The sequence below is a fragment of the Dichomitus squalens genome (assembly GCF_000275845.1).
Source record: "Dichomitus squalens LYAD-421 SS1 unplaced genomic scaffold DICSQscaffold_24, whole genome shotgun sequence".
NCBI classification, from domain to species: Eukaryota; Fungi; Basidiomycota; class Agaricomycetes; order Polyporales; family Polyporaceae; genus Dichomitus; species Dichomitus squalens.
This window is the reverse complement of record NW_006766906.1, coordinates 37,007-48,589: the sequence shown is the minus strand read 5'-3', so window position 1 is coordinate 48,589 and position 11,583 is coordinate 37,007. Positions and strand designations below refer to the sequence as shown.

The following is an 11,583-nucleotide window of genomic DNA, read 5'->3' as shown; positions in this document are numbered from 1 at the left end:
GCGCGATGTCTCACGCCCGCACATTTTGCGAAGCGGGTTGTCATTTTTCAACACCATTGTCATACACCTGAGGGTGCTCTCAATTGCAGTCTGAGAGTCCGATATCCGCGACGATGTTTATGAGTAAGCCTCTCTGAAATTGTGGAGTACGCGCGACTTGTGCCACGTCCCCGTTGTGCGCTAGAGTCGCCGAGATGGGAGGCATAAATGAATTATATCGTGAAACTCCAGCGGTAGTCCGCCTTAGGCTACTTGATATATCGCCTTGCGGCATTTTTATATATAGCTAGGCTCGAGGAGACCGACGGCTTTTGAAAGAGATATACTCCTGATGCAAGCACACGCGTTGCGGCGGTTGGCGATGGTCAGCGTGCACTCGCGAGGCCTGCCTGTTGAGAGACGTGACGCATCAGTAACGGATGCACAGCGTCTTGGGGGACGTGACTCAAAATCCGGAGGTACGAGATACGGGCGGCTCCGAGATCCAGCCAATTCTGAGCGGTACTACTGGATATGAGGAGTGATGAGCAACGTAGACGGATGCATAAGTGTTCAGATGATGGTGTTCGGAGGCGAGGCGAAGTAGAGCATGATAGGTGGCGGAGTCATCAGGGAAACAGCCGCAAGTCGCCTGAGTATGTAGCTACGGAGTCGCTGGGGGCAAAGGAGCGATACAGTATTTAATGGGCGTCCACAGCACAAAGAGACAACTTGAGATAGCATGTCAGGCTGCCTGGTAGCCTGAGAGACGTCGGCGTCGTAGGCGCGCCCGGGAACGTGTTTCAATTTGCCATAAGTTGGCGCCCGGGGATTCCCGAAGTCACCCTCTGTACAGAACGACTTCCGTTACAACTCAACGTCTTGCTCCATAAGTCGCTCGTCTGTGCTATCCCTGAAATTATCTTGCTTGATTATCTTCCAGCACCTCCGATGGACGACCGCCAACACATCATGATGTCCGATAGTACTCACAGCTGATGGCCCTCGAGTTCAAGTTGTTTTTTGGCAAGATCATTCGGAAATGCCCAGTACAGCGCAAAATTAGAATGGTGACTCCATACTTTCTGGGTACCTTCACCCATGCTCGAGGCTGAAATTTGAAATGTGGACCACAGTCGTGGCACGAGGCGACTATCGCCCAGCGGACAAGATGTGCCCATTAACGAGGCACATGAATGTACTGATTGCGAATCGATACATTCCTCCGCGAAGAATCCATAGTTTCTTCTGGTAAGGCAACTGTAAGCGTAAATTGAGCCTTTGACAGCGGGAGATGGACAATCTAGCCGCCTGAGAACGATGTTTGACAGACCAATGAGAAGGGTCCAGGGTAGAGCTGCTCGGGTTAGCGATGCCATCCGATGAGATGTAGGGTCGACCCTTTGACAACGGTCTGGTGGACGTGCGAGTCCATGTGCAATGGTCGCCGCCACCACTGCAGGGAGGATGTCACCGCGAACGCACGAGAGGGTATGGGCGATCCTATGACCAGTCTCAGGCCTCGAACTTTCCGATGCTCATCCAGAATGTTTCAGGAACCTCGTATGTGACAGAAGCTTGACGGAGACGCTGGCGCGAGTTGGTACGAATGTCGAAGTGTCGTACGCATCGCATTAGACTCTTTCTGCAGGCGATTCAGAATCAGCGGGGTAGTTCAATTTGTAAGCACTCCAGGTTCAGAATCAGTGGGGCCTTCACGCTTTGTGCTCCACAACGTCTCGCGTGTACCACAATGGTCGTCCCTTGAAGCTACATGGGGCAGGGTCTTCTCAGTACTTTTGAGCACGGTTTAAATTTATTCATGCGGTGAGCTGGTATGGAAGTTTGATTCCTTGAATTCTGGCCTACCGTAGTGTGCGACAAAGGTTTTCTGAGACGCCTATTGGGGCGGTTAAGGTCATGTCCAACAGCCACACCAGCCCCACTGGTTCAGATATCACCAAGATTTGGTCTGGTTCTGAACCGCTTGCAGAAAGAGTCTATTACCGCCCTTCATGAAAGTGAAGAGCCCTTCAATGCTATTATTGCTCTGGCACCATATCCGCTGTGTTCGACGCGACCGATCAGACACGAGGGGGTGTGGTCCACCACGCATGTGGACTGTAAGCATGGAAGTTGTGTTCAGCGCCGCTTCTATCTGGTCGTTCCTTAATCCTCGTCTCTCATGTGGTCGGATGTCTCACGATAGTGACACGTGTGCGTCTCACCCCCTGTCCTGTTGAGAGATCTTGAACTTTACTGCACCGCTGCACTGCTGCACCGCACAGCGAGCCTTCATCTACTGCGACTTCTCCGTTCCTAAAGCCTGCGAGTCCTCAGTCGTGTTCGTCATCTCGGGATTTCTCTATCATCTGCGTCCCCTGCTACATCTACGTCCGACAATCACTTGGCAAATCTACTGGTGCGGGTTGACGTATCTCTGTTCCTATGCCGACTCACGGACAGTTTTTCGAAAGCTTGCGAAACCATCATGCGCGTCCTGGACACATGGTCGGGACTGTTCGTGGAGGTAGATCAGGAGAGGAAACAGTTCGCCATTCTGTCACACACCTGGAGGAAGAAGGAGCAGACGTACGACGAACTGAAGCTCGTCCAGGCGGACTATGGAGGCCCATCCGACGCCAAGTACTCGTCCCCTAATCCCTCCCGCCCACCCTCCCCATCCCCCGACTCCCCGTCCAGCTTCGTGCCGGATGATCATCTCATCTGGCGTGACGCGAACCTCTCTCGGAAGATCCGAGACGCCTGCAGAGTCGCACGCGAGGCTGGGTACAGGTACCTCTGGATCGATTCTTGCTGCATCGACAAGACGAGCAGCTCCGAGTTGTCCGAATCGATCAACTCGATGTGGCAGTGGTACGGCCGTGCGAAGGTGTGCTTCGCCCACCTTGCTGACGTCCCCTCTGGCGACGACCCTCGTGCGGCTGAATCCACGTTCCGTAAGAGCCGATGGTTCACGCGCGGGTGGACGCTCCAGGAGCTCATCGCCCCTTCAACTGTGGTGTTCCTCTCCCAGGACTGGAATGCCATTGGAACGAAGCTCACGCTGATTAGTCCCCTCGAGGAGATCACAGGTATCTTCGCAGAGGCGCTGCTTCACTCAAAGTCGCTCGACGACTTCAGCGTGGCTCAACGACTGTCATGGGCAGCGCGGCGGGAGACCACAAGGAAGGAAGACCGAGCATATTCCCTGCTGGGAATATTCAATATCAACATGCCTACACTCTATGGGGAAGGAGAACGTGCGTTCCACCGACTACTAGAGGAGATTGTGCGTCGGATCCCCGACCAGAGCATCTTCGCATGGGGTGACATCTACGCGGATCTTGAGCGCGACCAGGATCTTGGGGACTCGCTGAAGAATGCCGGAAAGCTGACTTGCATATGGGGTAACGTTATGGGGACATCTCTTGAATCTCTTTTTGACTCAAAACTCAGCGACTTCACCGATTCTGGAACAATCAATGCCATCTCTCACAACGATGTGTTGAACCAGCTCAAGCTCTCCGAGAAACTCCCGGATCAGGAGTACACCTTCACCCCGCACGGCATACGTACGACATTGCCAGTCCTACAACTCTCACGTTGTCTTCCCCAGCACATACTAGAGCAGTCTTCCTCATATGGTCTATTGTCCCGATGGACCTTGCGCTTCTTGGCTGCGAACACATCGATTACCCTGGCGCTCTTCTCGGGCGGGCCTGCTACATCGCGCCTTCCAATGCTGAGGTGGAATACTTGCACTATGGATGTGTGAACATCGAGCCATCGCCAACCCGAGGTACTCAGTGGCCTCACCTCTTCCCCTTGTCGCCGGCAATCATTAAGCGCTGCCGCGATGACATCCAACTGAAGACGGTCTACGTCTCCCACCCGAAGCGTAACACCATACAACGAGGTACCACTCTTTGGGAGGCGCACGAGACTATCAATATGCTGTTGGAAGAGGCAACACGCAACGCTCTACTCACCCAAGGGTACACAACTGAACTCCGACGACCAGATGAGGACCGACCGAGCGCTCACTGGCTCATGCTATTCCACGACGACCACACGATCGCAGTCGAGTCCCGGCATATCTTGGAGGATGCTGGTTGGCGGCTGAAGATCGAGGCCTATGTCAAGATGTCGCAACATGCTTATGACGCGGCTGAGGAGATCGAGGCGGATCCTAGCTGTGTTCGTTGGATGGATCGTACAGGGAGTCTGCCATGGTCCTTAGTGCTGAACATGAAGGAAGTCGTATTCACCCTTGCGACATGGAAGCTCACCGTCAAACTCGGCCTGAAATGGGCAGCGCCGTCACATTACTTCCTGCTTATCGAGATCGTCGAGGAGATGCTAGAAGCCACACCAGCCGTGTTGCTTGAGTGGGAGGCGAAAGAGGAGCGCCAAATATTCCGGGTCGACAGCAAAGCAGACGTACAAGACATTGAGGCCGAGGAAAGTGGGGTAGGCGTTCTAGATGCCGACGATAACGTGCTCCCTGGCATGCCAACTCAGACGCCACCGTAAATAAGCCGGAAGCGCATAATGGAAAGGGGTGTCCCACGGGATTCGGGCGATGAAGTTAACGGCGGAGGCTAGGGAGTTGTGCTGCGTGGTTGGACCGCGTTCCGGACGGGTTTGGGACTCGTAGAGCCATTTTCTCGGCGACATACTTGGTCTGGGTTGCTGTTGCCTCGCGACGTAGTGTTAGGTGCGGTTGCCTGTGCTTGTAAAGTGATGAATTTGTTGATTGCTCGAGACAGACGAACGTACTCCCTAACCTGATTTATTTGAGTTGTATTCGGATCGTTGCTGTGTACAATTACAGTGCAGTTCAAACCTTGCTACACGATACTGGGCATGTATGCTTTGTCCTCTTCAATTCGAAGTGTTGCGGTCGCGCATGGTTGAACCACACATTCCCGATAAGAACCTGAAAGTATACGACACGGGGCGAATTTTGTGAATAAACATCTCGTATACTGGGTCTTTGAGGACTGATGTAACTATATTGTACGTCATATCAGTGTTGCGCGATAGCTGCTGCAGGACATATTCGTCGAGCCCTGTCAGCCAATCGGCATGAACATGCATGGCCATTGGCAAGTTTGCAAGATCGTCGACCGGCGTGAATGAACGGAGGCTCTCGGACTCACTCTTTCAGTGTTACCTGCAGTCGTAGATAGGATCAGACGTTTGCGGAATGCATGGAGCGGATGCGACTGGGCTTCATAACCAAGTCTCTGAACATCTCGCCCTGTGTCTCTAGAGTCTGCTCTACGACGTAGAACAGGCGGTTTATGGAGTTGTCGTCCAATTACACCTACGACTCCTGGTCAGCCATCAGATGGCGTTTCCTACATCCTACACACCTCGTAAAGTAGCCGCACAGCAAGCGACCTGAACTTCGCCTGGTGGACACCGCAATGAGAGGCGTCATGGACCTCGCCATCAAGGACGTTGCAGGCGTGGTCTGAGGAGTGACAACAGCAATTAGCAGCGATTCTGAGAACGCAGGAAGGGCGGACATGCGTGAGTATGGCATCGCACAAGATTACGTAATAGCACGGACCTGAAGGGACAAGTGAAGATAAGTTGAAGTAGTGTTAGATTAGGATTAGATGACCGTTCTTGGAACCGACGCAGGGCACGCACCGTCAGCGCATCCTAGGCTGCGACCTCACGCGTCCACTCCGGATGGAAGGAGAAGAGCTCTGAGGCCAGGACCGTGTCGCACGCGTGCAGCCGACAGCCAATAAGAAACGTTGCTGCAGCCATGGCGAATGACATGCGCTCCCAGACGAGCTCTTCACGAGACTTCGTAGATCAGGATGCTTTACTGGTTCTGTGCAGTGGGAGGCCTGACTGGGTAGCTGCGGCCGCATACATCAGTGACCGGTCGGATGCAATTAGGCGCAGGCATCGTGGAGGGATGTGAAATTCGAGTTATTCGAGCTGGGAGGGGCCAGATTTTCGCTCTTCTCTGCAACTCCATAGGATTCGGATCGCTAGGAGAGCAAGTATAATGGACACTCACCATGATATGCCGCACAGAACGACATGTAATGTCGAAGCGTAGTGTGCAGCTTCGAAAGAGCAACGTCATCGAGTATATGCACATTCAGCTCGATGTCTTGAAGTAGCGAGCCACGTCCAAAGGTATGAGACGTGGCTCCGAGAGGCGATATGCATGTGGGAGCGTACCTGATCAGAATTGCCTGGCGTTCTCGATGATGTACGCGATTTCGAACACGTCCAAGTGAGATACAGGCATACTGGATGCTCAGATAGGGCAGTGTACACAGTGAGCAGAGACGTCCGGAGGGTAAGCAGAGGACAATGTCCGTGAGGTCGCCAGAAGCTGAAAAGCAATATCGCCCGCCTTAACGCGAGTCTTCGGAGGCAACGACAAGGCTTGGCTACATACCTGAAAGCGGAGCACACGCTAACAAGTGCGCCATACATTCCCCTCAGAGACGAGAAGCAATGTAAGTCGATAGAATCAGTGTACAATACTCCGTGCTAACGCCTAATCTTCCACAGCTGAGCCGATCTTAGTCAAAGGCGTCGGTCAGGAATGGCATTGCAATCATCGCAAGTGTGCACGATAGCAGAGGAGTCGTAGCATCCAACTCGGCGAGCAGGGGGGTGAGAAAAACCATAAGCGTAGAGTGCGGAGGTGAGAGGGAGGAGCGAGTTGTTCTCCAGAGCCACCATCAGCCTGAACAGGCGCTTAAATGGGAGATATATGACTCGCCGCGTTCAGCGCGGCGTGTTGGGTGCATTGCCTCCACTAGTATCATTACTCAGGCTATAAAGCATTAAAGTCATGTCTAGCGTCGTATTTTCTGTCTATATACCCCGCAATGATCCTCTGTCATGCGGTCGGATGTCGCCAACCCTTCAGTCACGGCCAGTCAATGCGATCTCCCCGTTCCCAACCTGAAAACCTTCGCACAACGGTTCCTGCATCTATCTCGTCTAGCACCGAGCCATACCTACGTGTCCGTAGACATTTAACATTTTTCTTTGCGCCCCGCTCACAGATCCCCCCTCTCAAACCTCGCAGAATCGCCATGCGCTTACTGGACACATACATTGGGCAGTTCGTGGAGCAGGACCCGGAGAAGACGACATACGCAATTCTGTCACACACATGGAGGCAGAGGGAGCAGACCTACGACGAACTGAAGATCGTCCAGGCGCGCTATCGAGGTCCCTCTACACCTCACGTCCCAGCTCCCCGTCCTCCCACTCTCTTTCCAACCTCACGCGGACGAGTAGCCCCATCTGGAATGATGACGAAATCTCGCGGAAGATCCGAGAGGCCTGCAGAGTGGCACTCGAGGCTGGCTACCGTTACCTGTGGATCGATTCGTGCTGCATAGACAAGGCGAGCAGCTCCGAATTGTCCGAATTGATCAACTCGATATATCAGTGGTACGGCGGTGCAAAGGTGTGCTACGCTCACCTTGCCGATGTCCCTTCCGGCGAAGATCCTCGTGCGGTCGAGGCACAGAGGAAGTTGCCTTCACCCTCGCAGGAAAGAAGATCGCCCTTAAACTCGGCTTGGACTTCGCAGCGCCGTCGCACTACTTCTTACGCATTGAGATCACCGGGGTTGTCGAAGTGGAGGAAGCCACACCTGTGGTACTGCTCGAGTGGGAAGAGGACGAAGAGCGTCGGTCCATTTGGAACCAACGGCGACGCAAACGTGCGAGGCGACGCGCTCGGGCTGCCGAAGCCCCAGTTGTCCTGGCCCTGGGGGCCGACGACAACGCACACCCTGACATACGCGGCTCGAACAACAGCACGGTCAGCCAGAAACGCCAGGCATTGAGACACGACGGGGTCTACTAGGCCGACGTCGCAGGCGAGGGAGTCGCGCTCCGTTGATGCGGCCGTGTTCCTGGAGCGCTTCGACCTCGGATGGTGACTTATATGTGTGCCATGGCGCGTTACGTGTCATTGCATGTACTTGGAGGCTTCTTCACTACATTGATTGATTGACACAGATAACAGGATATACGTACCGCTTGATTTCAGCACATCTTGGCGCAAGCGCATGATCGAAACATCGAGTCAGTCGCTTCGGATGGCTCGAAACTACTCATTTGGTAGATACAGTACAGGTCAATCCAGAGGTACCGGTATCTGGGCTCGCGGGAAACGTGATGATGCTACGTCAATGTCTGCAGTTTAGTTGATCTAAAAATCCCCCGAAGACGTTTCAATATACCAAGGCCATTCGTCGCTCCAACCCCTACCTGTCGAATACTGTTCCCTTCTTTCACCTGTTGCCTTCTCCTGATGTCCCTGCCATCTTCTTCCCACAAGGTCTTGTGCATCACAACCCCGATCGCGGCGTGGCGGTCAGCGTCATTGCTGCCAGCGGGCTCCCGTCTACCTGCTCCTTCAGTTGCGAGGAGCGCAGTTGCCTCTGTGGTGGATGACGGTGGGTCATCGTCCAAGCTCAAGTCCGACACCTCCACTCCGAGCTGATAGGAGCCATATCCTGGCTCTAATGACTCGTCTAACGTGACAGAGACGACGATGTCGTTCCCTTTCGCGGTCTTCAGCTCAATGTCCGGGATGCCAGCACCGTCGGCCCACGCGACAGTCCGACGCGTTGTCCATGGGGAACTGCCAACCGCCGTTGCCTCCGGGTCGTCAGGTGAATCAACCACCCATGCAGTGACACGGAAGCTGCCGAAAAATCCCTCGTCCTGCACAAACTCGAGTTCGATATGGATATAAGATCGGTGCTTCGCGAGACAGAGATAGTAAGTGCAGGGTTTGTACTGGCTAGGATCACGATAGTCGACGCGATAGCCTTGGCCTAGCAGGACCGCGTGCGCTAAGCTCGAGAGCGAGATGGTGACGTGCTGCGTGTCTCCGAAGAAAAGATAGCTGTCCTTTGCGAGCAGGGACACCGGCAGGAAGGATTCCTCCGGAACGTCGTATGGGAGATAGACAGTCTCGATGCGTAGGTGGCGCCGGCATGCCTCCATGTCACTTTGTGAGAACGAGAACAGGTGCCATCGCGGGGTGCCGTTGACTAGAGTGTCGTCGGAACACAGGTTTGATGCATGTACACAGCCATACTGCAGGAACTTGAGGCCAGACACGGACCGGTGCACCGAACATATGCGGGCCAGCACGTATCCGTCTGGGCTTGATAATCTGCAGGCGAGGATGGCGAGGTACCACTCGGTCTGCGAAGAGTCGTAAGATTCCATCAGGGTGGTGTCGAAGCAGTCTGCGATGCGGAGAAGAGGAAGCTGGGTACGTATTCCGTAGGATGAGTGCGTGTACTCAGGGATGGGTATGTCCATGTCCGGACGCCCAAGGCGGAGTATGAAGTCGCCGTACGAGAGCGGGATGCACGCATGGTGGTGGCTTTTGAACTGTGTAGGACTGGTAGCTAGCAAGCTAGATGCTGTGATGGGCGAGAAAGCGTCGGGCTCGAAGCTCTGGAAACCGAAACGAGGGGAGCTACCACCGCGTACGAAGCGAGAGCTATGAGGGCTAGTATGTCCTTGGCGGGTCAGCTTGGGAACCTGGCTTTTGAGGGGAAAGAGTGAAGGGGAGACGCTCCCAGATGCCAATATACTTTGGTCTGGAATGCGTTTCAGGATCTCCTCCTGTAGTCTGATAAATGCGCGTGCGCCTTCCCCATAGAGCGCAGGCATCTTGATGTCAAAGATTCCCAGCAGCGAGTAGGCACGATCCTCGTCCCTCGTCGTGATCCGCTCGGATGCCCAGGACATGCGCGTAGCAACGCTGACCTTGTCGAGGGAGCGCCGAAGCGTCAGCACCACGACATCGATACCGGTGATCTCTTCTATGACAGTCGCCAGCGTAGCCTTCGTGCCGAAAGCGACCCACTCCTGCGAAAGGAAGACTACGACGCGAGGCGCGATGAGCTCCTGGAGGGTCCACCCGCGCGTGAACCACCTGCTCCTCCGGAAGTGTGAGTCCTGCGCCAGGGGGTTACCGCCGTGGACGACATCTGAAAGGAAAGCGTAACAGACGTGGGAATCGCGGTACCAACGATACATGGAGTTGATGGTCTCCGACAGCTCGGAGCTGCTCGTTTTGTCGATGCAGCATGAGTCAATCCAGATCAGGGTGTAGCCGTGCGAGCGAGCAACTGAACAAGCCTGCTTGATCTTCGAAGATAGTCGTGGATCATCCCAGAAGGAGTCTACAGTACTGTCGTCGTCGGAACCGGTAAGGGGAGAGGTGGGCGATACGGGTGAGATGGGAGATATGGAAGACGTCAGGGAGACGTCGCGATACGACCGGAAAGAATGAGATCGGTTGCGCGTGATGGGAGGGAGTTCCTGAGGCGACGGAATATAAGGCCTGCTAATGCCATACGACTTCTGTATCTCCTTAACCTCTGCGAAGGTCTGCTCTCCCTGCGGATCCCAGGTATGTGAGAGGATTGCATAGCGGACTCCAGTGGTATTGGCGACCTCAACAAAACGACCGGTCTCCGTGTCGAGAAGGCGCATTGTGCGCGCGCACTAGGGGAGTAGGAGTAATTAGTACACTCCTAAGGAACATGGCTATTAATGTGCTCACTGGGTCGCCACGAGCACCCTATAGTAGGGGAGGTTGAGCCAATGTTTGGAGGATTTGGTGGCACGAGGATGAGCAGGACAACGGACGACGTGAGGCATTTATCAAGATTCGCGCTATATATGAACTATATATAGATTCCACATATCCTACACTGTCTTCACGTCTGCTGACAAATGTATTCGTTCACTTGACCTTCAGTTCCCAGGTTTACCACGCTAAGTGCACAGGTAGCACTGCCAGGAAACGCTCACATGTGCAATCATTTGTTTTCGGTAGGAATGCTCTAACCAGTCTGATGAACACCAGACAATGTTGTTGCCTCGACGAGTACTTGTCCCACCACAGGCGAAGTTGTGGAGAGGAGGGGTTCGCCCACGGCCTTGGCATCGTGCAATCTGGAAAGGCGTAGCGCGCAAGAGATTTTCCGCACAGCCTCCTTGACTTGCCCACGAGCGCGACATCCCCTGAACCATCCACCTAGAGTCCGGGATGGAGAAGGCAGAGTCGGCGTCCTGGAGGCGGACGACGCGCTCCGAGTTCAACTGGAAGCGCCCGACGGAGAGGCGTGTGGACTAGGCGTGTTCAATTCTTGTCGCTCGCTCATTTCCTCGCGCGCTTAACGGGCGCCTGCCTACCTGGATTCAAGGTCAGCTCAAGCGCCTGTAGCACAGCAAGCAGAGGGGGGCAGGCGGCGGGTGCAACATGACCACATGAGGGTCGCGAGCTGGGACTAAGGAGCGCCGCGAAAACTTGACGATTCGAAATCTAGAGAGCTCTATAACTCGAGACGCGGAGTCGTCCCGCAAGGTTTTGGGTCCAATTGCCATCAGGCTTACAGCGGCAACCCCAGGTGAACCGTATGTATGTCGTGCCGAATCTGGTTCGGATTTGGGCGCATTATGTACGATTATTCTCGAGCAACGAGTCTATAACGCTCTCCCGATGTCTCCATCCACTCTCCGGACAGGTTTTCTGGGTATAACAAACCTAGCATAGGACGATCCC

At 54.4% G+C, this 11,583-nt stretch overlaps 2 protein-coding genes across 2 annotated transcripts; one reads left to right on the top strand and one right to left on the bottom strand.

Moving 5' to 3' along the window:
• Nucleotides 1-2,470: 2,470 nt before the first annotated feature.
• Nucleotides 2,471-3,757, top strand: DICSQDRAFT_64072 (HET-domain-containing protein; the record flags this gene model as incomplete). Its single annotated transcript, XM_007367244.1, has 2 exons — nucleotides 2,471-2,571; nucleotides 2,683-3,757. 2 exons carry the CDS (start codon nucleotides 2,471-2,473, stop codon nucleotides 3,755-3,757), a joined length of 1,176 nt encoding a protein of 391 aa, XP_007367306.1.
• Nucleotides 3,758-7,298: 3,541 nt separating this feature from the next.
• DICSQDRAFT_181632 (uncharacterized protein) lies at nucleotides 7,299-10,508 on the bottom strand (the record flags this gene model as incomplete). The annotated part of the gene is made up of 2 exons (XM_007367243.1): nucleotides 7,299-7,774; nucleotides 8,323-10,508. 2 exons carry the CDS (start codon nucleotides 10,506-10,508, stop codon nucleotides 7,588-7,590), a joined length of 2,373 nt encoding a protein of 790 aa, XP_007367305.1. The 3' UTR covers nucleotides 7,299-7,587.
• Between the last annotated feature and the right edge of the window lie 1,075 nt (nucleotides 10,509-11,583).